Here is a 26106-nt window from a genome sequence, read left to right as displayed (position 1 = left end):
GGATAGTCTGAAATGCTTTTGTTGACATTTTAAAAGAAATTACCGAAATTAATGGCAAAAATAGACAAGGCAAGAAACAACAATTGTTGGAGAGGATGTGGAGAAAGGGGATCCCTCCTACATTGTTGGTGGGAATGCAAGTTGGTACAGCCACTCTGGAAAACAGTGTGGAGGTCCCTTAAAAAGTTAAAAATTGAGCTACCCTATGATCCAGCCATTGCACTACTGGGTATTTACCCCAAAGATACAGACGTAGTGAAGAGAAGGGCCATATGCACCCCAATGTTCATAGCAGCAATGTCCACAATAGCTAAATCGTGGAAGGAGCCGAGATGCCCTTCAACAGATGACTGGATTAAGAAGTTGTGGTCCATATATACAACGGAATATTACTCAGCTATCAGAAAGAACGAGTTCTCAACATTTGCTACAACATGGACGGCACTGGAGGAGATAATGCTAAGTGAAATAAGTCAAGCAGAGAAAGACAACTATCATATGATTTCTCTCATCTATGGAACATAAGAACTAGGATGATTGGTAGGGGAAGAAAGGGATAAAGAAAGGGGGGGTAATCAGAAGGGGGAATGAAACATGAGAGAGAAACAAACTGAGGACTTCAGAGGGGAGGGGGGTGGGGGAATGGGATAGACCGGTGATGGGTAGTAAGGAGGGCACATATTGCATGGTGCACTGGGTGTTATACACAACTAATGAATCATCGAGCCTTACATCGGAAACTGGGGATGTACTGTATGGTGACTAACATAATATAATAAAAAATCATTAAAAAAAAAAACAAAAAAACACACGATCAATTGTCTTTAGAGATTTCACATACTTAATAAAGCTATATATTTTTGAAACAAACAAAAAAAGAAATTACCAAAATTATTTCAAACTAATCCCCATATGAATATTTTACTATAAAAATAAAAATGTAACTAAATATAGAATGAAGCTATTTATTATTTATTCATTTCTAGGCAGGATAAGGGTCAGAGAGTATAATACAGTTCAAAGAAAGTAGCTACCTAGCTTGACAAAAAACAGATAATTGCTAAAGTAGAAAATTATTATAAATATTAAAAATAAATAGGCAAAACATCTTGAAAGTTTTATAGACTCTGCATTTTAAAATTACAGTTCATCAGCAACTATGATTTTCTTCTGTATTGTTACTAAAATAGTTGCATTTTGGCTTAAATTTCAACTGGTAATAATTTATCCATTTGTATACAAACATAATATTCTTTCCACATTTTAGATTAAAAATTGTACAATATTAAAAAGCTTATAAAGTAAGTTGTCAAGAAAAATGTGAACTCATATGTACATTTTTGACATTGGGGAATTATGTTACGGAATGCCAAACATAAGCAATGTATCCAAGATATAGGATAGTAATGAAATAACGAAAGAGAAAAAATATTTTCATATTAATGATTTACTAAATTTGCTCATTTGAATAAAAAGAAAACATCATCATTGTAATGGTTTCTCAATCAAATCCCCTTGTTTCTCATACAATTACACAGAGATAAAATTTTAGGGAATAAAAAATTTTTATTCAAAGATGAAATCTGTAAACATTGTCAATACAAAAATGTAAGCATCTGCCACTGTGAGTTCACTATGGGTTTTGCTGCAATGCTAGACGTGGTAGAGTCAATTTTACAGGTAGGCAAACGTGTCACGGCTAGGAAAAGGATTTTAATGGCTGATCTCTCTTCTTACTAGAGTAGGGTGACTGGAATGGATTCAGCATGAGACTAAGCAATCACAACTTTGCTTCAATTACTCCCTTTCAGCATGCCTTGTGTCGTATTTTTGAAATATGTCTTAGACACATGCAATAAAGAGCTTATGGCGGATTGGAAAGCCCCCAGAATTTCTCCATGGTGCTGGGAACCGGTAATTTTGAGGTAACTGATTTCCTGAATGTACTACTGCAGGGTTCCTCAAGTCTCAGAGATGTCAAGGAGGAGCACAACAGATTACCTGTTGGTTCCACTATGCTTTATTTCTTTTCTCATGCATTCATCTAACAAACAATATGTCAACCTGATCCCACCAGAAAATCAACAGGCTGCCTGAGAAAATATCTTACTTGCTGTTCACTTGATGGTATTTTAGGCACTGAAGGCTAGAGAAGTACTTGGAAAAAATCCAATAATGATCTTTCCACATTAGGATTTTCCCTTGTGACTACAGGTACATCAAAATAATTTTTATATATAAATGAATATTTACTAAAACAAAATAGCAAACTAACTTTTGATATCTAAATGAACAAAAGGAGAAGAAATAAGCTAAAACTAGAGTATATACTTATCATTATTGTGTATAATATCACTTGGAGTTATCGAGGTAAGGTCAATATAAGCAGTGTTTTCATTTACAATAAATCTATGCTCCCCAAAATCCTTCAGTTAGCCACTGATCACATGGTTTCTGCCATGTCCAAATTCTGATCTTTGGCAGCAATAGATCTGGTGGGAGGAGATGATGTATACACCCCCCAGTGACCTCTCTGCACTGGCTGGCTTTATCCCCTTTAAATGTTATAAATGAGGAATATTTAGCTAAGTGTATTAGCAGTGACTAACATTGCAGTTGCTAATGAATGGCTATATATTTGTATGAAACTCCAAAATTAAACTTCCATTTAATAGGAGATAGGCTAGCAAAGAATTTAGATAACTTGCTACCTTACTTACTAAGTGAAATGCCCATATATCAGAAAGAAATAATTCCAAAATGTTAAAGCACATTATCTTCTCAAGTTCATTAGGTCTTTGAAAATCTATACTGTGTAGTCATTAAATGAAATTTCCTGTCTTTCTTCAAAGGGCACGATACTGTTTCGTACCTTTATCTAAATATGTTGATGATTACTGGAGACTGCTTTCATTGTATGCATTTGTCTGAATACGAAACGTCTGCATTCTTAATGTTTACCACAAACCCAACGAAGCTGGTGATCAGTCTGAAGGTCAGTCAGATCTTCAACAGTTCTCCAGCTACACTGGCAGGCATATGCCCGTGTTCCTTTCTTCTTTATCAACTTTGTTCTTAATTTGTGGAATTCTGGCATGTTGTTCCTATTAATAAAAAATGAAAATTTTAGCCCAGTGGCTTTGCTCAGAGCTGAATGACTTAAAAAACGTTCTCATTGCTTTATTTTCCTATCTTTACAACATCTGAACACTAAACAACCTTGGTCCTCTCACCCAAACAACAGAAGATAGGCTTCTGTGTTCTTTCTGGTGGTATTTCCTTGGTATCCAGTACTTCTGAATGGCAATCCTCTACGCCTGTTTATTAAAGCTGTCATAATAGAACACAATGAACTAAAAGGCTGAACGAAGAATTATTGATTTGTCCCATCAGAGATGACATGATATGAGAAGAGAGTGGGAAGGATGGTGGTCCATCTCCTACCTCAGATACTCACCTATACCATACTCTAGAATCCCACAATATGGCCAATGGAGGGCATGTAAGAGGCATAAATAGGCTTCTGATGGGTTAACTATAGGAGTTCTCATTAAATAGAGAAAAAGTGCCTGTTATTTCTATTTGTTGAACTAATACTGTATCTTTCATTTGTTTCAATGATATACTTACCAGCAAGATATACTATTAGCAACAGAATAAATGTCTATCCCGCATTAAATGTCAATAATGTTAAAATAATTAAATCAATGGGCAGGACCTTCATAAAAAATGATAACCATCTGACCTGATGCTACTATAAAAAAAGACTAGAGAAGTTAATTTAAGTTTAATGAACTGAAGATCAATATGATTTTCATGATAATCCATGTACTGAATTTTTTTTATTCTGTGACAGGAAAAAAGGAAAAATTCAAAATGAAATGATGAAAAAATACAAAGTAAAATGATGAAATACAGTATGAATATTAAAAAAAGAGACACAACGTGCTGTCACTGCAACAGAAGGCAGGCTACAAAGTGCCCTCTGGTGGCCAACGGGCACCACACTCAATACTGTATTGTACAAAATCCAGGCATAGTCTAGGTTTGAATGTTAACAAAACCTAGGAGATTTTCCAGGCCACCTGTTTGATTTCAGTAAACTAGGGGAAAAGATGGATCGTCTAAGTTTTTTTTTTTTTTTAAGATTTTTTATTTATTTATTCTACAGAGATAGAGACAGCCAGCGAGAGAGGGAACACAAGCAGGGGGAGTGGGAGAGGAAGAAGCAGGCTCATAGCGGAAGAGCCTGATGCGGGGCTCGATCCCATAATGCTGGGATCACGCCCTGAGCCGAAGGCAGACGCTTAACCGCTGTGCCACCCAGGCGCCCCGGATCATCTAAGTTTTATCAGGAAGGAAAAAACCCCACAAAATGAAAACGAAATGTTCTTTATTCAATCTGCAATGTATCATGACAAATTTAACATTTGATACTTGACTGAATTCTTAATTAGAGATTTTATGAGTAGGAATCATGAATAGCCAGGAAACTAATGAATGCATTTCGAATTGTTTTTAGAAAGCACATATCTTAAAAGCTTAGAAAAATAATTTCCCATAAAGAAAATGACTTAGCAGGAAAATAAGAGCATTTTATTTAGCTACTATGGCAGGATGATCAAGTATAGCTTATACTTCTTTTTGAAAATTCTAGAACTTGTCAAAGCTAGGATACACATTTCCCTCATGTATAAGATAAGGACAATAAAACAAGCCAATGTGCTGACTGATACCACTAAAAATAAATGGCTCCCCATGTTCTGCCAGGCCATCGATGGCACCCTGCAAGCCTTTTAACTTGCCTTCCTCGGTGACCACCTAGCTGTGCTTTCCTTCGCCTATTAGTCCCCACCCACCTCAAGTGTTTCTTCTCCCCGCTCCTTTACTTTAAGCAGCTCACATCCTCCTTCACACAGCCATGCCATCAGATGTGAAAATCTTCCATTTCCTAGCCTTCCCCCGAATACATCACTATTTTACCTCCTTCTACCCAGTCACAGAGAGCTTACCATAGCATGGACATTACATGCTCCTATCATTCTATACCAGTTTTCTAAAAATTGGTGGTTCATATTGGTGACATAGGGGGATTACTGACCACTGATTATATCAACCAGAGCAGAGGACTGAGAAAAGTCAGAAATGGCAAAACAGACCTGAAATTAAAAGTTAACTTTTCCAACCCTGGGATTAAAAGTGGGCTAACCTGATCTGGGATTCTGGGACTGCACTAGGCTTCATTTGGGTTGGGAAATGTGAAACCTCTCAAATTGTAATTTTTCCATGAAATTGTGTATTTGAATTTTTGTGTATGTGTAGAGAGCATTCAAAGTTTTCGTAAGATTTTCAAAGTGGTTGGATGTGAAAGAGTTTAAAAACAATCCAAGTAGAGGAGACTCCTATGGATTTACCGGAGAATGGCTGCCAGAAGAGGTGTGGAAGAAAGACTCTCACCTTTTTCTTTATCTGTGAGAGAGAGATGCAATATATTCTGATTACTTGTATCAGAAAATATAATTCTTGTTTAGGCCCAGGGTTGGGGTGGGGGATAAAAATGCATGACACATGCACTTCATTAATTATTAGGTCTTAATTTTTATTTGAAAATGTGATGTATAATTCACAGCCTTATTTATTTGTTTGTTTGTTCAAGCAGGCTCCATGCCCAGCACAGAGCCCAACGTGGGGCCTGAACTCATGACCCTGAGATCAAAACCAGAGCTGCAACCATGGGTCAGATGCTTTACCAACTGAACCACCCAGCTGCCCCATGGGATGTTATGATTCAGATACATTTTTATAACTTACAACATCTTAAAGACATTAGGTATGGAGTAAGTGTACAAGAATGTATAAACTGCAAAAACACGAGTGAGACACTATCCTGACCCCAAGGAGGGAGGCAGACCTATACCAACCTAAGATTTTCAATCTTCTATTCCAGTGAGTGCTAGAATAGATACAAAGTGCTATGGACACATAGGAAAGGATGAATTTACTTCCAACTTGACAGAGTGGTGAGGGAATCATGAAGGATGTGCAATGAATTGTACCCTGAGGGACAGGTCAGGTTTAGGTAAATAAATGGTGGGATGGTGGGAAGGCTGCACCGGGAAGGGAAGAGCTTTGCACTGTCACAGGGGATGGCAGTACTGAGTACTCTGATGCAGCTGTAATCTTGTGAAGTGAAAAGTGAACTGTGGAAGGACACGCTGGGTGACAGACAGATGGGGGCTGGATGGTGAAGGGTCTTGAACGCTGTACTAAGGAATTTGGACATGATTCCACAAGCAGAAGAGTTTTGGGGGCAATAGCATGACACACTCAGAGTTATGCGTTAATTCTCAGCAAGGAAAGGGTGCAGAAGTTACTGCAAGCAGAGAAATCAGTGAGAAGGCTATTACTATACTCCTGTGTGGAAGTAACATAGCCTCACATAGGCTGACAGCAGACTGATGGAGAGGAGGAGATGACAGAAATATGCAAGAGGTAAGGGCCACGTGATCTTGCCAAGTCCACCAAGACACGTTATAGCAAAATAAGAAATATAAAGTTATTGCTTAGTGTGTTTTTTCAGAATGAAGTTCTTTGGAAACATACCTGAAAAACAGATAATCGCATGATTTGTCCCACATATGGTCATCGTAGCTCACAACCCAGAAATCACATGCTATACAACGCAGATGATCACATGCTCTGTTCAGAGAAAAACAACAGTACATTAAAGATTACTGATATGTTTAAATATGGAAATCTGGTGATTTATTCATAGGATACTCCACATATTATAGATTACTGAGTAAACAACAGAAAAGTCAAGATTAATGTGATTAAACAGTTTTGTATGAAAGACAGATTACATATCTTTAGGTAAAAATTTTCAGGTTAAATTTCTTTTTTTTTTTTTTTAAGATTTTATTTATTTATTTGACAGAGACAGTCAGCGAGAGAGGGAACACAAGCAGGGGGAGTGGGAGAGGAAGAAGCAGGCTCCCAGTGGAGGAGCCTGATGTGGGGCTCGATCCCAGAACTCCAGGATCACGCCCTGAGCTGAAGGCAGACGCTTAACGACTGCGCCACCCAGGCGCCCCTCAGGTTAAATTTCTGTACAAACTTTCAGTTTAAATTTCTGTATAAAGCTACCTATTTCACTAAATCTTATGCATTGATATATATATATGTGTATATGCATACACATACATGCATATCGTACAGATATAAAACAAGAGGGATGTGCAGATCTTTTAGTTCAATGGTTTTCAAACTGGGTCTGAGGGATATCTTCACTTAAGATAACTTCTTTAAGTTGCTTCCCTTCCTATTGAAAATTTCAGGAGTGCCTCTATCACAGAATTTGCCACATTATATGGAAATGAATCTGTTTCCCCATAAGCTACTTAAATACTGGGACAATATCTGATTTGCTTCTGCTTCGCCAGTACTTGGCATTAATGCATTCGTCCAGTTAAAAGACATTTCCTGAAAGCATACTATGTGCTGGAGAGTTTCTGTCCTCATGGAGCTTATATTCTAATGAGAGAAGAAATTATACTTGTAATAACTAAATTATATAGTTTGTTAGAAGGTGAAAAGTGGGGCGCCTGGGTGGCTCAGTCGGTTAAGTGGCTGCCTTCGGCTCAGGTCATGATCCCAGGGTCCTGGGATGGAGTCCCACATCGGTCTCCTTGCTCAGCAGGGAGCCTGCTTCTCCCTCTCCCTCTGCTGCTCCCCCTGCTTGTGCTCACTCTTTCTCTCAAATAAATAAAATCTTAAAAAATGTGAAAAGTGTTTCCAATTTTCGAAATAAGTAGAGTAAATAAAACTGGGAGTATCGGGAAGGAGTGGATTGCAATTGTGAGTAGAGTAGTCTGCACAGGCCTCACTGAGAAGGTACATCCATTGGAGCAGGTTCTTTAAATGGAGTGAGAGGTGGTTAAGAACGGGGTTAGAGAAGGGTATATTTAAGCAGGGAGGGGGAAAAAAGCCTATATTTATGTTGATGGCAAAGATGCAGTGAAAAGCAAAACCCTGATGATACAGGAAGGGGTAGAAGTGCTGGAATGACACTTAGCATTTAACAGGTCCTTACTGAACATGTGCGGAAATGAAATGCCATGCAATTCTCAAAACTCATATGCAACATAGTAAGTTTAGGAGTAAAATAACAATATATGGAACTGCTTATGACCTGTTGTTGCAAACAATTTGATTTATATAGTAATTATGATTTATTTTAAAAAGAAGAAACTTCTTCCATTGTTTGAAGTATTTAAAAACTACAATCAATATATACATTTGATTATCTAAAAATTAAATAGAAGAGCTTTTTTTTTTTTTTAAGATTTATTTCTTTTAGAGAGTGTGTGTGCCTCTGCATGTGGACACACAGGGGTAGGGGCAGAAAACCTGCAAGCGGACTCCCCACTGAGCGTGGAGCATGATGTGCGGCTCAATTTCAGGACCCATGAAATCATGACCTGAGCTGAAACGGAGTTAGATGCTTAACTGACTGAGCCACCCAGGCACCCCAAGGAGAGATTTTAAGATACCAAAAACGAAGTGAAAACACCAGTCAGTGACAGAGTGGAAGAAAATGTTTTCAACACACGGTTAAATACTTACACTATACAAAAAGTGCTTACAAATGACAAAAAAACTTAAAAATATACTCGACCTCTCTAATACAGGTATTACAGAATAGTAGTTAAGAGCACAGACTGTGGAGACAGAGGGCCTAGGTTCAGATGTATTCCACTATTTACTAGCTGTGTAACTACAGTCAAATAACTTCTCTGTGACTCAGTTTCCCCATCTGTAAAATAGGGGTAAATACTAATACTTACATACCTCATAGAATTGTTACGTGGACCTAATAAGTTAACGTTGGTAAAGTGCTTGTAACAGTGCCTGGTACAGTGTTTGTTAGTTAAAATATAATGTAATTAAAATGTAAAGCAACCACGAAATAAATGTTTTAACCAATTAAGTTAGCAAAAATTAGCACCCGCAGACATTCCTGGTGGGTATGTGAATTTCTATAACCTTTTGGGAAAACCTCAGCACTACTTTAAAATTAAAATTATCCCTAGCTGTTGCTCTAGCAACCCCATTTTTTTTTTTTTAATTTATTTATTCGACAGTGACAGAGACAGCCAGCGAGAGAGGGAACACAAGCAGGGGGAGTGGGAGAGGAAGAAGCAGGCTCCTAGCAGAGGAGCCTGATGTGGGGCTCGATCCCATCACGCTGGGATCACGCCCTGAGCCGAAGGCAGACGCTTAACCGCTGTGCCACCCAGGCACCCCTCTAGCAACCCCATTTTTGGGAACCTATTACATATAAATAAAAACATCAGCCAATAAGCCATTTATCTCAAAAATTTTAACTGCATTGCAGAATTGCTGAAGTGGCAAAAACAAGGATACCACTTGGATACCTATTAAAAAGGGAAAAGACCAAATAATATGCAATATATATGGAATATTAGTAGCCAATAAAGAGAATTAGATTTATCTACTGACCTAGAGGGATATCCAAACCAAGGTACACAGTTAACATATATAGCATGAGCCTATTTTCGTTAAAAACACCAAAAAAATTTCCTGTATAGGTGTAAGTTTTGTAAAAACATGGAGAAAAACATGGAAAGTTATACACTATAGAGCTAACACCGGCTGCCTCAGGGGTAGTGGGGATGGAGGAGAGACAAGATTATTATCTTTTTCTTTATACATTTTTAAATTGTTTTATTTTTTAAATAAGCATTCTTCTGCAATAAAAAATAATTTAAAAAGCCCATCATTAGATTTTTTTTTCACTTATTTCCCTCTAAAATTCAGATATGATTAACTTCAAAATTGCAAATACTTTTTGGCCTGAAAATTTCTTTGAAAATAAATGTTTTATTTTAAAAATTATTAATCATAAAAACAACTAAACACTCAAAATCTATGTAAGTTTCATAAACAATTCCATATTTTCTTTCAAACTGTTAGCAATTTATAGAGTTGTATTTGTACATATGGAAATTCAACACAATTACATTTGTACACGTTTGAACTTGGATTTTGAATGTACAAGTCAGGAAATGCAAAATGATGGTTCCCAAAGCTGCCATAACTTGCTTTCTTATGCATATGTAGTTTATTACATGATTGCACAGAGTGTTAACTTTAATGCCTTAATACATATGTGCAATTTGGCTAAATTATTGCTGTTGTGGGAACTATAATTTAGAATTTCCTGACGTTTTGTATGTGTAAAATCTCAACCATAATGTTAAATACAGCTTTTTAATTTAATTTAAAATTTAGTAGTTTATTCAAATCTATTCACACTACCACATTTTCCTACAAACACTGCCCTGTGAGAAAAATAAAACTAACTTGCAGCTAAGAAATCATTCTGCTGCTACGATTCACTCTATTAGATCATAATTAGTAGCAGTCTATGGAATAATCCAGTCTTACAAGTAGTTTAAAAAATAGGAAAGTAAAATTCCATTTGGCTTGAAAATAATGCCTTGATTTTATCTATACCTTATTAATGCCACCATGCTTCCTGCTACTACTCTTTCTCCTTTCCACAAAGTCGGTAAAAGACTCAAATCTTTACACTCTAAAATCATTCAGCAGTACTTCCAAACCAGAACTTTATCTAGAAATCAAACAAATAAAACACATGGAAAATAGGCAGAATAGACTCAATTTCCTTTATGCCCTGGGCATGTAAATCAGTACTTATTTTCAGGGCTTAAATGTATTTTTCTTCCCTAACTATATACATATAGGAGGATATCTAAAAAAAAGGGCATGATTCTAATGAAAGACAAACTGAGGGCTTCAGAGGGGAGGGGGGGGTGGGGGATTGGGATAGGCCGGTGATGGGTATTAAGGAGGGCACATATTGCATGGTGCACTGGGTGTTATACACAAATAATGAATCATGGAACATTGCATCAAAAACTAAGTATATACTGTATGGTGACTAACATAACAAAATAAAAATTATTATAAAAAAAATTGTCAGGATTTTCCTTCTAAAATATGGATACGAATATAAAGGTGTCACCAACAGCTTTGTCCTTTTGTCCATCTAGTACGTACAATCTTTACTATTTTTAAGGTGTTCATGATGGGAATGCCCAAAATACAGCCCAAGATAGTCTTCTGCCCAGACTGGTTCTTAGTTAAATCCTGTCAGATCTACACAGGTCTAGGAAGCCTTGCTGTTTGGACACTTGGAAAATAACAGCAGCCACAATAGCAAAAACAGCTAAGTTTCTTCCCTCTTGCATACATTACACCGCCTTCTATAAACTGGTATACTACAAAGGATAATGGACCAGGAACAAGTTACATATTTGAGTCCTTGGTTTGTAACAACTTACGTGATTTTGGCAAGGCCCATTACTTGGAAGTCATTCTTGAGAACATTCTCTTTTACATCCCATAGACATTTAAACGCTGAGTTCTGTCAATTCTAGATTCTAAATGGCACAAACAGGACACCCTTTCCCTATAGCTACTGTCACTACTCAGGTCACAGCTACCATCCCCGTCTCCTTCCTGGAGCACTGTTAACTACTACCTGCTAACTGTTCTCTCTGTGTCCTCTCTTGTCTTGCGCCTTCGACTTCTAAACCATTTTCCATTCAGCAGCCAAAATGACTTTCTTTAGAAACACAAATAGGATTGTCACCCCATCTGCCAAAAACAAAAACCAAAAAAACCCTCCCAAACAACTAAAGGCTTCCACTGCATATGATACACTTTTCCTAAAATCCTCCAGAGGACTACAGGACCCCAAACCAAATGTCCCTTGACTACCTCTCCAGCCCCATCAAGAGCCATTTCCCCCCCCACTCACTATACTGCAGCTCATCCGGCTGCCCTCTGCTACTCCAGCTCAGGGGTCATCTAACACTGTGTGCCCTCTGGCTCTAATGGTCTCCTCTCAGTCTGCTAGCTCACTTTTCATACTGTAGTCTGATTAAATGTTATTTGCTTGGGAAAGCATTCTCTAACCCTTCATATTAACTGGGGTGCTAATTATCAATGCTTATCGCACCCTGCACTTTCCCTTCACATTATGTGTTGTATGATGTAGGACCTAGCAAGCAGGTGGTTAATTAATGTGTTCAATGAGTTTAACACCAGTGTCTCAATTTCCTCATTTATAAAATGGGGTGAAGAAGTCTTGCTCTATTTGCATCTAGGACATGCTCTATTTGGTTTTTTTTTCTGTGGAGCTGAACCAATAAGCATATATAAAAAAGTGCTCTGGACAGTATAGAGTACTTCACACACAGAATGTTGTACGTGCACATGAACAAGTATAGGCTTATCTTTCTGTGGGTGCAGATCTGTGTTACGAAGAGGTTCGCCCATAAGGGTATCTTTGTAATGGTGAGGAGGAAAAGACCTGTGAATATACACATTTACCTACGCATATATATGCAAACAGTATGTGTTTTTTCATCTGGTAGCTGTGGAGAAAGTAGGAAGGAGTCTGATGAATACTGTCATGCTCATGGATCAATGCTGTGTGATAGGATCCTTTAGCTATAAAAATAGGCCATTCTTTTGTCTACTTGCTTCCATCTGGAGCAAGACTCTTCTGTGCCAGAACCAAATCAAAGTACATGTAAAAAAATACCATAGAAAAGATGATCCTCATGAAGTATTTACTCTTTGAAAGTAAACCAGAATGGATAATCTTGGAGACTATTTTTATTTATTTGTTATTTTTATTTTTTGAGAGAGAGACTAACAGTGAGCACATGTGCGGGCGTGGGGGGGTGGGGGGCAGAGGGAGACGGAGAGATCTTAGGCAGGCTCCTTGCCCAGCATGGAGCCCAATGCAGGGCTTGATCTCACGACCATGAGATCATGACCTGAGCTGAATCAAGAATCGGCCGCTTAACTGACTGAGTCATCCAGGCGCCCCGAGACCATTTTAAAAATCAGAAGACCCGTGTAGGTAAACACTGACACATATTACCTGAGATAAAATGGAAACGTAGTAGAGGAATATAGGATTCCTGGCGCTGAAATAGAATACAATGAGAGGGCAGCACTGACAGATGATAAAGACACAGGACTAACTGCGAACTATTACTCAAACTATCTGGCTGTCTTTGCACCACAGGTATACTGTAACATATTATTCCATTTAATCCTCACAGTATCTCCATGGAGTGTGTTGGGTGAGGAAACCAAAGTTTTAGAAGATACATCCCTTCTCTCAAGGCTTCACATCTCATAAGTGGCACAATGAAAGATTTGAACTCAGGCATTCTGCCATCAGAGCTCCTCCTCTTCATGCTCTAGGGTGTCATCATTTGCTTCTTTACCAGTTCCTCTCCTGGCTACGGTTTTATTTATTTATTTATTTTTGGTATCTAGTATTTAGCACAGGGCCTAGGACATGCCAGGCATTCAGTGAATATTATAAAAAGAAAAGAAAAAAGAAGCTCAAATAGAATGACAAAATAAATTTGTAGATAAGCAGATAAGACAGTGAGGACACACATTAGAAAGGAGGGTCACTCCAGACAGGGAATAAATGTAAAAATACCAGAAGCAGAAAGATGTAAGTTGAGAGTAGAGGATAACAAATGTTCTAGTGGAAGTGGACTATCTGACCTGGACTCTCACTGGAGGTGAAGGGACCAAGAAGAGAAAGAACACAATTTGGTAAAGCAAATAACCCTAGAGTTAATGTGAGACAAATGGCAACTCTCATTTTCTCTCTGCACAGGGGAGATGTGCTCAGAAGAATAAGTTAGGGATATTATCCTTCATGTTAGGTGTGGGTGAAGAAAGAGAAGGAAGTGGATGGTAGCAAGGAATCTGGTGCAGTTGCCAAGTAATTGGAAAGAACCTGGGATTGGAGGGGGTGTGGTCTGGAAACGTGAGACAAGTCCCAGTGACCCCACACAGGTAAGTCAGGACTGAGAGCAACCCGACTATACTCTTCTTTAAGGGCCTGCTTGTGTCTCTAATTCTTTGTATAGGTAGCCCTCAACACACAATGATTCAAGTGCTATCAATTGTTATTTCCAGCCCTTACAGCAGGCAGCACCCCAGTGGGCTTCTGTTAGCCTGTCTGCCACCTGGTATTCCCGATATAGGCTTCCCCGGACTCTCAACTTTCCTTTGGTCCCACAGCCTTTCTTTCTAGGCTTCCTAGGATCTACGCCAGCACCACCACAACCCTCCAACAATGTCTTTTCAGATCCCACTTCTATTATTCAATATAACCATTATTCCTCCTAAAATGTGGTCAACATGCAATCATGTATCTCATTCTTCTCTTTCTTAAAAAATTAACAGAAAATAAAAAAGTGTGTTAGAAATAACTAGACAAAATGTAATAATCTAGGCAAATAGGCCTCTGCAAAAATAGACTCAACACTATCAGGACAACAGAAAGATATGCTTAAAACCTGTGTGTTTCTCTACATTATGAGAATGATAATGGAATATGGTAGCAGTATGGGGTAGGTGGTATCATGACCACAAGACTGCCCTGAAAGGAGTAATGGGTGAGATAGTGGCTGTAAGGGATGGGGAAGAGATGAAGAAAGGAGGATTTCTGCATTTTAAATATGTAAAATCAAGTGACTATGCTTGAGAACTTTTTGGGTCCTGAAGACCCAGCTTTCTCATGCTGACAGTTTGGCCAAGACAGTGGGTAACACATCATGTGGCTGCATGGCCACATTGCTTCACCTGTCTTATCCGCTGGCTTCTACTGCCCAGGAGGCAAAAATGGCAAGGCAGAAGCTCACTCTCTTGATGTCCTGTGGAAAGCAGGCTGGCACTGGAGTGACCCAGGCACTTCAAGTGGGGCTTAGAAATGGACATCAACAAAATGAACAACACATACCCAATATCACAGCTTTCAAAAGCTATTGCCCAGAATAACAAACATTTCAGTACCGTGTTCTCAGACTGGCTAATAAAATACACCTTAGATTTTGACATAGATGGATGCCAAGATAGCAAGAACATTTTAACAAGAGGGTATCAACTGGGAAAAGCCTAATAAGGAAGAAAGAAAATCTATTTATTTTCTTTTTTAAAAAAAGATTTATTTATTTGAGAGCGAGACAGAGTGTGTACGTGCACACGCACAAGCAGGAGGAAGGGCAGAGGGAGAGAGAGAGAATGGCAAGCAGACTCCCTGCTGAGAGTGGAGCCGGACATGGAGCTGGGATCTCACAACCCTGAGATCATGACCTGAGCTGAAATCAAGAGCCAGACGCTTAACTGACTGAGCCCCCCAGGCACCCCAAGAAAATCTATTTCTGACATCCTACCTCTGTGAAGTATTTGTTCCAATTCCACATGGAGCAGTGCTTCCACCAAGGTACACTGGGCTGCAGCTAGACATGTTCAATAGATGAAAGACAAAAATTACAACAAAAAAAATATGAGAAGTTAATTTGGCCTCATTGAGCCTATATTCTTGTAATCAAATTGTATATTTTCCTGAGCAGGCCAATTATTTCAAAGAAGAGGCATTTATTCTAGGCTCACTGCATTATTGGACATAACCTGTACATTCAGGAACACTCAAGGAGTTAAAATGAGTCACAGAAAAACGTGTTTGCCAAATAATATAAGGGATAAAGTAAACATTGAAGAACATAACAGAACATTAATTCTGAGAAACTGTTCACACTTATTTTTTTTTCATGTGGCAGAAAATTATTTACAATAGCAATAATCTCCCATTCAAGTTCTTTTACACCAAGGGGTCACAGACCTTAAGAACACGGAAGATATTACTATTGGTCTTTCTCCTGAAAGCAAACCAGTGCTTTGTTGTTCAACGTTACTGTTGTTTAAATGGTAACAAAATCTACTAGACTTTGCTCACAGTGTTTGCTCACTAGTGTGTGTAATTCACTAAAGCCATCTCAACTTACCTTTTACCAAGGCCTTGAATGGAAGCTCTGACAGATGTGTTACCTGAAGATTTAGATTTTAATTTCTGTTAAAAAAATAAAACAATAAAAGGCCAAGGGTAACTTTGAGAATTCTAACATAAAAACTAATATTCTTTATTTTATAACAAGAATATTTTTAAAATGACTTAAATAAAAATTTTGTATCATTTTAAAGTTTCTGAAATAAAAACAATGATCAAAACCTTTTAAAGGCAAAAGGGAAGTAGACCTCCCTGAGGAATTTGTAAATTACTCGGCTAACTTTTAGTCTAGGAAATTGATACACTGCCATTATTAGCATGCTAAGATTTAGAGTCACTTTATAACTCTTCAGTTAATACCAAGTTCAGTGATTTAATATGAAGGATCTGCTATTTAAAACTTCATCCTAGAAAAATTCAATTGAGGAGGAAAAAAACCTCAGAATCATTTTTAAAGGCTGTGAATGGTACTCACCTGAACTAAAAATAAACTAACCAAACTCCTGGGTAACTTCAGGAATATTAATTTTGATCAAATGAAATGGTATCGACCAATAGACATTCAAGGAAATTGTACAACTACCTAGTCACAACCATACAGTAGTTCCTATATGGTTACATAACATCATCATTATTAGTAAGCATTTATTAAGTGTTAACTGGTATATGGTACCAAACAACATAAACCAACCACATACTAGGACCACCGCCAAGGAAAGGAAGTAAGTTGGAGAAAAGGCAATTTAAACTATGCAGAGACATGCCTTCATTTTACCTTGTAGGTGAGGAAATTTAATGGAGGCAAAAATATTTCATTTTACTGTTGCTCTTAATTTTCTTATTTGATGTTAAACAGAACTGGAAAAATTTCTGGTGCGTGTCTGAAAAAATAATAATGTGCGTGAGTCGTTTTTTATTTTGAGAAAAATGTTTCATGTACCATCCGGGCTCACACTTATGACTTGAAGCTGGCATACTGTGGCATTTGTTGTCATTCTTGGGCTCTCTTGTGTGGGTCTGAGAGCAGTTCAGAAACTCAGCAGAATAGGTGAGTGATGGGGGCGGAAGCAGTACTCGCAGGAGCACGACCTGGTCTCAGCAAGGTGGGCAGACACACCTCTTCACAGACCCCTCTTTTCCTCACCCAATCCATGTTTGAAACAGACCTGCTCTCCTCCAGAAGTTTATTTAGGTTGTTTTTTTTCCCTTGCAGTCTGGAGAACTGGATATAATAACTAAGAAAAGAGAGTATACAGAAGAAGCACATAGGAGTTTACCTCTTCATGACTGTAGGAGTTATTCTTATTTCAAATTCGTGTATCTTAAAGCCAAAGCAGAGAAATATTTCCTTCTCCTGAAATGTCTTGAACTAGAGATACTGCCTCACATATACACACCCTGTAGTACTTAATAACGAACTGTTCAGATGATCCATGAATAAGATCATCATGTAATCTTCTCTACTATTAATTAAATTAGCATTGCTATTTGGCATTTATGATGCATTCTTGTTTGCAGAGTATTCAAAACCATTATTACTATGTTAATGTGTTAATCAACTAGGCCATCATCTTATTAATTTACCATCTGCTTATGAACTGAAAATGTTAAATACAGAGAAATAAAGATCTTAAGCTCTATATTAGTCATTTGATTTTAGAGAGGCTGACAAAAATAAAAATGGCTCATATCCATATCCTTACCACCACCACTGCCTAGTGATTTTTAGTCTATCTCACTGTAATCTTCCCCCTTCAAAAAAAACCTCTTTGGCATTATATTTATTCTTTTCTTTTTTTTTAAGATTTTATTTATTTATTTGACAGAGAGAGAGAGAGAGACAGCCAGCGAGAGACGGAACACAAGCAGGGGGAGTGGGAGAGGAAGAAGCAGGCTCATAGTGGAGGAGCCTGATGTGGGGCTCGATCCCATAACGCCGGGATCACGCCCTGAGCCGAAGGCAGACGCTTAACCGCTATGCCACCCAGGCGCCCCCGCCCCAAGGTATTATATTTATTCTTAGATATTTTTTTTCTTTGTGGTCTCTGCAATTTATTTATTTATTTATTTATTTTTAAAAAGATTTTACTTATTTATTTGACACAGAGAGAGACAGCTAGCGAGAGAGGGAACACAAGCAGGGGGAGTGGGAGAGGAAGAAGCAGGCTCATAGCGGAGGAGCCTGATGTGGGGCTCGAACCCAAAACCCTGGGATCACGCCCTGAGCCGAAGGCAGACGCGTAACCGCTGTGCCACCCAGGCGCCCCGGTCTCTGCAATTTAAACCTCCATTTGGTCTCCTCTTAAATCTCACAAATACATTTTACACCTACCACACTGGTAAAAATTAAAGTACACAGATTTTCATCTATTGCTGGTGAGAAGAACAGAAATGATACAGTCACTCTGGAAAATATTTTGGCAATGGGTAGAAATGTTGAAGATAAGCACACCTAATGACCTAGTAATTCCTTCCCTAGGTTTGCACATCCTAGAGAAACTCCTATATGTAGGTAAAAGAAGACATGTGAAAATATCTGATGAAACACTGTTTTTAAAAGCAACAACCGGGCACAATCTATAGGTCTATTACCAGGGAAGTGTATAAATAAACTGGCAGAGTTACATAATGGACGTCAGTTAAAATGGTTTGATTAAACAAGTATAATTAAAATAGAAAAGTATGGATGGAAAGGACAGGTTACGTCTAGGAAGGAAAGCAGAAGAATAGGATCTGGAGAGTTCTTAAACTATACCTATAATTTTTATTTAAAAGAAAAATCCAGAGAAGCAAATATGACAAAACATTAAGATATATTCACTACGGGTGGTAGATATATAGCTGGCTGATATACTGTTTTATGAGCTTTTTATAAAGTTGATAGATACAAAAGCACTTAAACATTAAAATACTAACAATTTACTTATAGGCTCATAGGATAACAGCAATGGCACTGCATCTGAGATATCAAGCACATTCCTATAATAAAAGCTGTTTTTGGTCTTTTAGAAAAGTGTTCTTAGAAATATAAATAAAGTAACCAACTTCATTTGTGAGCTGACTTCTGCTCTAAAGGAACAGCAAAACACATGAGAGTTCTTAATATTTTATTTCTTCTACAACTCTAAATGGAATAATTCCCTTAAAACAACTGTATTTTTCAGAATTCAAAGGACTAGATACTTGTACATTCTATAAATTTTCAGACTATTCTAAACATGTTTTGAAATAACGAAAGAATTACTGCACATTTATAATACTTAACTTACAAAGGGTTTTTTGTCAAAGTTGGGTTCTTCAAATATTTCATTAATAAGACTGTCAAGATCATCTTCTCTCTCAAATGTTTCTGCTGATCTGAAAACAAAATAGCTGAAGCTTAAGTACAGATAAAGTCAGTATCAGAAGAATTTTGCTTAAATAGTCTATTATTAGAGTTGATAACAGAAGGATAAATGTGATGTTAATTAATTTTTTCCCTCTATGGACATAGTTGAAGATTGTTGAGACAAAGATGTAGTTTATCAGGTACAAATTCACATACATACGTTATTATTTCACACTTAAGACATTTAAAGCTATATGTTATATTCAAGAGAAAGCTGGGCATGTGCTTTTCTAAATTATGGACTTATTTAAAGAACACAAAATATGTACAATTATAAGTAGAACCTGAGAATTATAAACAAAGATAATTTTAATGAGTCTTTCTAATTTTTTCCCTAAGAGTTCCACTGTAAGTCAAATAACCGTATCTTTTTACTACAGGAGCTGAAGGTTATATAATCAAATGATCAATATAAAAAAAAAAAAGAGCAATATTCACTTGACGGAGTATCTCAATTACCTTTCTACTTTGCCCAGGGAAAGCCATCACAGAATTATTGATACAAACTGTTATTGCACAAAACCTCTATTTAACAGCTAACATTTACTGAATACTTACAATATAGATGAAGAAGCAGGGACTGAGAGATTCAGAAACTCGCCCAAGGTCATACAACTAGTGGGAGGAGAGGCTTGGGATTGAATCTAGGGCAGTCCGGACACCTAACACTAAACAAGATGAACTCTTTTAAAAAAGAGTTTATACATTATAGATGGTTCACATCAAGTTTATAACTTCATTAGACCATTAAAATATTTATTTTATAAGACAAGTTTTTTAGTCAGACTCTAATTTTAGAAATGTATTTACCCTGAAAATTCTTAACTTTAGGATTATACTCCTTTGTTACTGCTTGGAGTAATTAACCCAATGTAAGAAAAACCAGACGGTGCTGCTTAATACATAACGTCTGATTCCATCTACCTCCAGGCTTTGCCTCTTCAGTTGCTCCCTCTCTAACTTTTATCTTTAAAGTCTTCTACCTGACACTGGATTGTTCTCTTGACTTACAAGTATGTACAAGATCTACTCTTCAAAGAAACACTCCAAAAACTCTCCTGAGCTGCCACCCTCTTACTACTGGAGTCTATCTACTTCCTTACAAGTATAATGGATGGTGATCTGGATGAGGGTTTCCCAACCATGGAACTACTGACATTTGGGGCCACATCACTCTTCAGTGTGTATGTGTGGTGAGAAGTAGGGCTGTTGTGCATTGCACAGTGTTTTCCAGTATCCCTAACTTCTACCCACTAGTTGCCAGTAGCAGGCATACATACCGTTCCCTGGTTGTGACAATTAAAAATGCCAAGACATTGCCAAACGTCCCTTGAGTGGTAAAATCCTCACTGGTTGAGAACTACTGACCTACTTTAAACTATTTAACCTCTCTGAACCTCAGATATTTTATCTGTAAAAAGGAGATCTAGACAACTATATACAACTTCTTCTGGATGTAATATTCTATCTCTGGCCTCTATATCCCTCAACTATAGTGAAAATCTTCTCTCAAAGGTCAATACTGCCCACATCCCTAAATTCGATGGCCCTTTTTAATTCCAATCCTCCTTAATCTTTCAGAAATACCTGACACTCTTAGGGACCAATTCCTTCAATTTCTTTTATGACAGCAGGTTGCTAAGTTGTCCTCTTGAAATTCTCTCCTCTAGTTTTCATAACATACTCTTTGGGTTCTTGTCCCTCATGCAGTTTCACAGTTTTAAGAATCAGATACACTCAAACTTTATCAAACCAATGAATACTATCAGGGATCCACACTTACATAAGATTCTGGTCTGCTTTACAATTTCATGATGCATACAACTGCCTACGCTTTATTGTAGAAATGAAAAAAAAAGAATACCATCATTTCAATGAGAATTCATACAAATTTTAAAAGACCGTATAATACTTTTAGTCTTTTGGGGCGCCTGGGTGGTGCAGTCGTTAAGCGTCTGCCTTCGGCTCAGGGTGTGATCCCAGCGTTCTGGGATCGAGTCCCACATCAGGTTCCTCCGATAGGAACCTGCTTCTTCCTCTCCCACTCCCCCTGCTTATGTTCCCTCTCTCGCTGGCTGGCTGTCTCTGTCAAATTAATAAATAAAATCTAAAAAAAAAATACTTTTAGTCTTTTGATGCTATAATAATCTTTTTTTAAAAAAGTTTATTTATTTATTTATTTAGTAATCTCTACACCCAACGTGGGGCTCAAACTCACAACCTCGAGATCAAGAGTTGCATGCTTTTCCAACTGAGCCAGCCAGGTGTCCTTATAATACAATAACCTTAATCAAAGGTTAATAAACATTTATTGGTTCCCCCCCAACTTTGCTTCTTATACTGTAATCTTGATTAAAGATACAGTTTTTGTCAATAAAAGGTCTTTTATTATTTAATTGTTGAAGCCTACAATTAAATGTGAAAGGCATATGTAAAAGCTTAAATCTAGATCTACAATATCCTGGTAGACTTGGAAATATGACCTTGGGCAAGTAACTCTTTTACTAAGTCTTAGTTTGGTCAGGGGGATAATAGTATTATTCACGTCATAGGACTGGGGAGAATAAATGAAATAACACATACAAAGCACTTAGGCATATGGATAGGACTCAATAAATGTTGGCTATTAATATAACTACTATTTGGAGGTTATGATATTATCTGTAAATATTCCCATCTGTATCATCCTGAACCACTTTAGTCCTATTGCAGTTCAACTCACAGTTGTTTTTTTTTTTTAACTAATCATGTACTTTTCTTTATCATTTTGAAACTTAAACAACTTGTATATGTTTTGACCTCTTACATTAGTAGTTGTTCCTGGTATCCAGATGTTGTATGGTCATTTATTTTATTGTTTGCAGATCTATCATTTTAATAGACAACTTCAGTTTTTTAACTTTTATAAGGGAAAGAGATAACAGCTGTATCATTGTACAATTGGCAGATAGTCTCCTGTCAATAAATTCATAACATAAATCAGTTTCTAATTTTTAAAAATCAATTTTGGCCAGGATAACATTTTTATATGTGACATTATATAACAGGTAAGGATTGTATTTGGGTATTAGGTTTAGGGCCTGTACTGCTCTTTTTTACATAAATTACTTTTACAAATACTTTACCAAATGAAAAGTTTTAAGACATGAATAACCACAGTACCGGCTTGCTACCGCTTTAACAAATGTATTACTGAAAAATCTGGTGTAGTAAGGTGGGATGGGATGCCAGCAACATTACGGATGGATTTTAGTAGTGCAGTAACAGGTTATGAAGAGAGGCATAAAAGGACCTGTTCTTGAAAATGATCCACCTTAGCAGCCCTTTCCATTTTGACCAGCCTGCTCCATATCATCCTATTCCTCTGCATGCTAGTGCTCCTAAGATGAACAAGCTTTGGAAGGCTCTTTGATAAATTCTCTCCACCCCCCAAAGGAATGAATAAAAAGAACAAAAGAAATTTTGTAACACTGCTGTGGGATGGGAATGGTGGATGTACCGGGAATGAGTACAGAAGGACCTCCAGCATACAAGACAATAACATACAAATTAATGAGAATGATCTTTGCAATAAACATTCAGTCAAGTAAGCCTTAGCCCCTTCAAAGTAGTCATTTTAGTTGGCTCTACATTTGAGTTTTAGAACGCTGCCCAGTACTGAACTAATTTTTAGAACTTCTGTTTCTGAACTTTAGAATCTTCTCAACGTTTTTATCTTTTAAGGGTTAAGTTTTTATAAACAAGTGCCATTAGAGGTTACGTTTGATAAACTGGGTACCAATGTTTTTGGGTAAATACTTCTGGGAAATCATGCCCACGAACACCAAGACCAAACAAAACCAAACCACAGATGCAGGCATAAATTGACAAGAATGACTTTCTTGGGTTGTTCCAAAGCTGCCTTTGTGTAATTTCACAAACATTTCCAACAGAGTTATTGCAGAGGCTCCCAAGTCATCACTTTGAAGGACAATATTCATTCTGATGCAACAATTTTGACCTTTTGGGATTGAGGATAAAATGAGAGGAAAAGGAAGTCCTATTATTTTATGATTATACGGAATCAAAGAGATTACTTTGAAAGGTAGTTTTTTTGATCAAAAACCAGAATATTTAAGAAATCGCCTCAAATTTCATTTTGGATGCCTGAGATTCCCTGAGACCTTACCTGGGGACCAGGGGAGAAGGTAGGTGGTTGGATTAATACAGACAGTGTTCACAATAATTAACCATTTATCATAAATGTAATCTCATTCAATTCTCTGAGTTAAAAAAAAAATCAGCTAATGATGACACAGAATAGAACGGAATCGTTTTCTCCAACAACCGGCCCAAGGATTATTCTGCCTGGGGAACTGGGTCAGAGGCGATAGGCTGAGGTTCTCTGTGGGAACGAACATCTCACGGGAGGGCGTGGGGTGAGAACAACTCAGGCATATAGAGCTGGTCAGACAGGCCCTCTCGGGGCTCTGGGGAGGGCCGCTAAGCTGCACCTCTCTCTCCCCACCTCCATTAGGTCCCCCGGGGCTCCACCTGGGTGAAAGAGACTGGGTGAGGGCTCTCACGGGTGGGGCTGGCTCACTGGGGCTTGCCCCGGTTGCCGAATTGGGCCTTGGCAAGAGATGCCCAAATCCTCCTGGACAGGGAGTTGAGGTGTGCGCTGCCCCGGGGGTGGGGAACTGAGGATCTGGGCCCGACTAGGTACAGGAGCTGGAGATCGTGGGCAGAGGACGGTTTCAGGGCGTGCAGCAGGCTTTACTAGGACAGCTCACCCCTCCCGCCTGTTAACCTGAGATTCTCTTTCGCCTCGGCTCCGTTCCGGTCGTTGCTGAGGATGCCGCTGCCGCAGCCTCTGGGCCGCTCGACCAAGCCCAGTCTCGGTGGGTCTGGTCTGCAAAATTTGGACTCGACCTCATCCAAGAGCTCGTCCAAGTCCTTCGCCATCTTGAATCGTTACGTCTTTCCCCAGCTCCCGTCGCGGTAGCGCCGGGTGGTTTCCAGGGGCAACGCGAGGACCCGCCGTGCGCGCCCCGCGCCCGCGCATGCGCTTGCCGTCCCAAGGCGGCCCAGGCGTCCGCGAGGTTTTGGGGCTAAGGCGCTCGAGCAAAGGGACGCCGGGGGCCCGCGAGTTCTGGTGGCGCTGGGCTACCCTCGGGGTCAGAGGTCGGAACTGTCTCTTTTCTGCGTGACCTCGCGACGCTTTGCTTTTCTTCGTTCCAGACTGGAGTGTTTTGTTCCATCTCCCCCTCCTGGGCCCAGGTCGTAACCACAATCACACGACACCGTAGCTCCCTCATGCGCTCCTTTTACGGCCCCCCTCGGGTCCCCGTTGTATTCCCAGCATTCATAAATTACTTAAATAATCTGCGGGGAAAGGTGGGGAGAACGCTCCAAAACGAAAGCAGCAAAAAGCTGATTTTTCCCGTAGTCGGCAGGATTCGAACCTGCGCGGGGAGACCCCAATGGATTTCTAGTCCATCGCCTTAACCACTCGGCCACGACTACTGCTGTTGTTAATTTTGGCAGTAAGATCTATGTAGACTCTTCACACAAGTGTCGGCGGTGTAACAGGTATGTTTGGATGGGGGAGAAAAACATTACAAAGCTGTTCGATCAGATAAGAGCATATTTGAATGTAATGACTCTAATAATTTTAGCTTCTTGAGAGACTCTTCGAGCATATCCCGTCCAACCCAATCCTTTTCTTTTCTATCAGGAAAAACTGAGTTCTAGTCAGATTTCTAGTTAGAGGCAGAAAACGGAAGGGAGGGAGGAAAGCCTGGTACTACCGTACACTTGCTTTCTCAGTAATGGACCCATTTCCAGGAGGGAATCTGGAACCTAGGGGCATCTGGCCGGCTCTAGGCTTCCTTGCCTGGCTCGCAGTTCCATCTCTCCACCTCTGTCTTGGACAAACAGCTTCCAGGACAGTCTCTTCATGGACAAGGTACTAAAATGCTATTATTACCCACCGATTTAAATTCACTAGGCAGGATCAGACTGTCCCATCGTGCTCTAAAGCTCTACTTTGAAAAGTGTAATGCGTGATACAAATACAAGGTGTTATTTGATGATATTCCTGTAAATACTACAAAAGGTGTAACCTGAACTTTGAGTATTTCTAAGGTGGGGTAGCAAAGAGGTTGGTACCCTTGGAAACCCTGGAAATAGTTTGATCCAAGTGATTTAGTAGCTTCATTTATTTGGTTTGTTGTTCGTTGAAAATGTCTTTAATGTCCCTGGAGAGCAAAGTTCAGTGGTTTGCTGGAGCCAAGGGTACCTACTCACTTGAGCCCACCTTTATATTTTTATGAATTTTGGAAGCCAATTGTTAAATGCAACCATTAATCAAAACTAAATTATATAAACTTACAACTAATGACATTAAAAACAAAAGTAATACTCAAAATTCATCATAGTCTAGTTATCTCACCACATTTTATTATAATTTATGCTGTTGAAGTTAGTTATATCTATCGTGAATCTCTTCTTGACTTCCTATTCAGGGATGTCACTTGGGTAGTTTGAAATCACCCTTCCTGGGTTCTTTTGCACCAGGGACATTGCAAATGCTACAAAACATGGCTTTTTTTTTCCATATGAGCTGGTTGTCAAGCATCTACCAGCAACTACTAATGTTACTATCAGACCAACTTTGAATATTCTTAGGAAGGCAACACTCCTCTTGTCTGTAGGGTTGCTCTGGTTATTCCCTCTGCAGCTTTGTTTTAGCCATAAGAATCCTGACATGCTGTCTGATTTCCTACTCAATTTTTTA

At 38.6% G+C, this 26106-nt stretch overlaps 1 protein-coding gene and 1 non-coding gene across 2 annotated transcripts; both read right to left on the bottom strand.

The window, feature by feature from the left end:
* Positions 1 to 951: 951 nt before the first annotated feature.
* On the bottom strand, positions 952 to 24474 carry CFAP418 (cilia and flagella associated protein 418). The gene is made up of 6 exons (XM_045805911.2): positions 24118 to 24474; positions 19210 to 19297; positions 15939 to 16003; positions 15327 to 15392; positions 6604 to 6699; positions 952 to 3104 (listed from the first exon to the last, which is right to left on the bottom strand). The coding sequence occupies exons 1-6, from the start codon at positions 24270 to 24272 to the stop codon at positions 2951 to 2953; spliced, it is 624 nt and encodes a 207-aa protein (XP_045661867.1). The 5' UTR covers positions 24273 to 24474; the 3' UTR covers positions 952 to 2950.
* A 277-nt stretch (positions 24475 to 24751) lies between these two features.
* TRNAS-AGA (transfer RNA serine (anticodon AGA)) lies at positions 24752 to 24833 on the bottom strand. The gene has a single exon. It is a non-coding gene; the product is annotated as a tRNA-Ser (tRNA).
* Positions 24834 to 26106: the final 1273 nt, after the last annotated feature.

Source organism: Ursus americanus, chromosome 9 (genome assembly GCF_024610735.1).
Source record: "Ursus americanus isolate L20-20 chromosome 9, mUrsAme1.1.p, whole genome shotgun sequence".
Taxonomy (NCBI): Eukaryota; Metazoa; Chordata; class Mammalia; order Carnivora; family Ursidae; genus Ursus; species Ursus americanus.
Note: the sequence above shows the minus strand (reverse complement) of the source record. Positions and strands in the feature narration are given on the sequence as shown.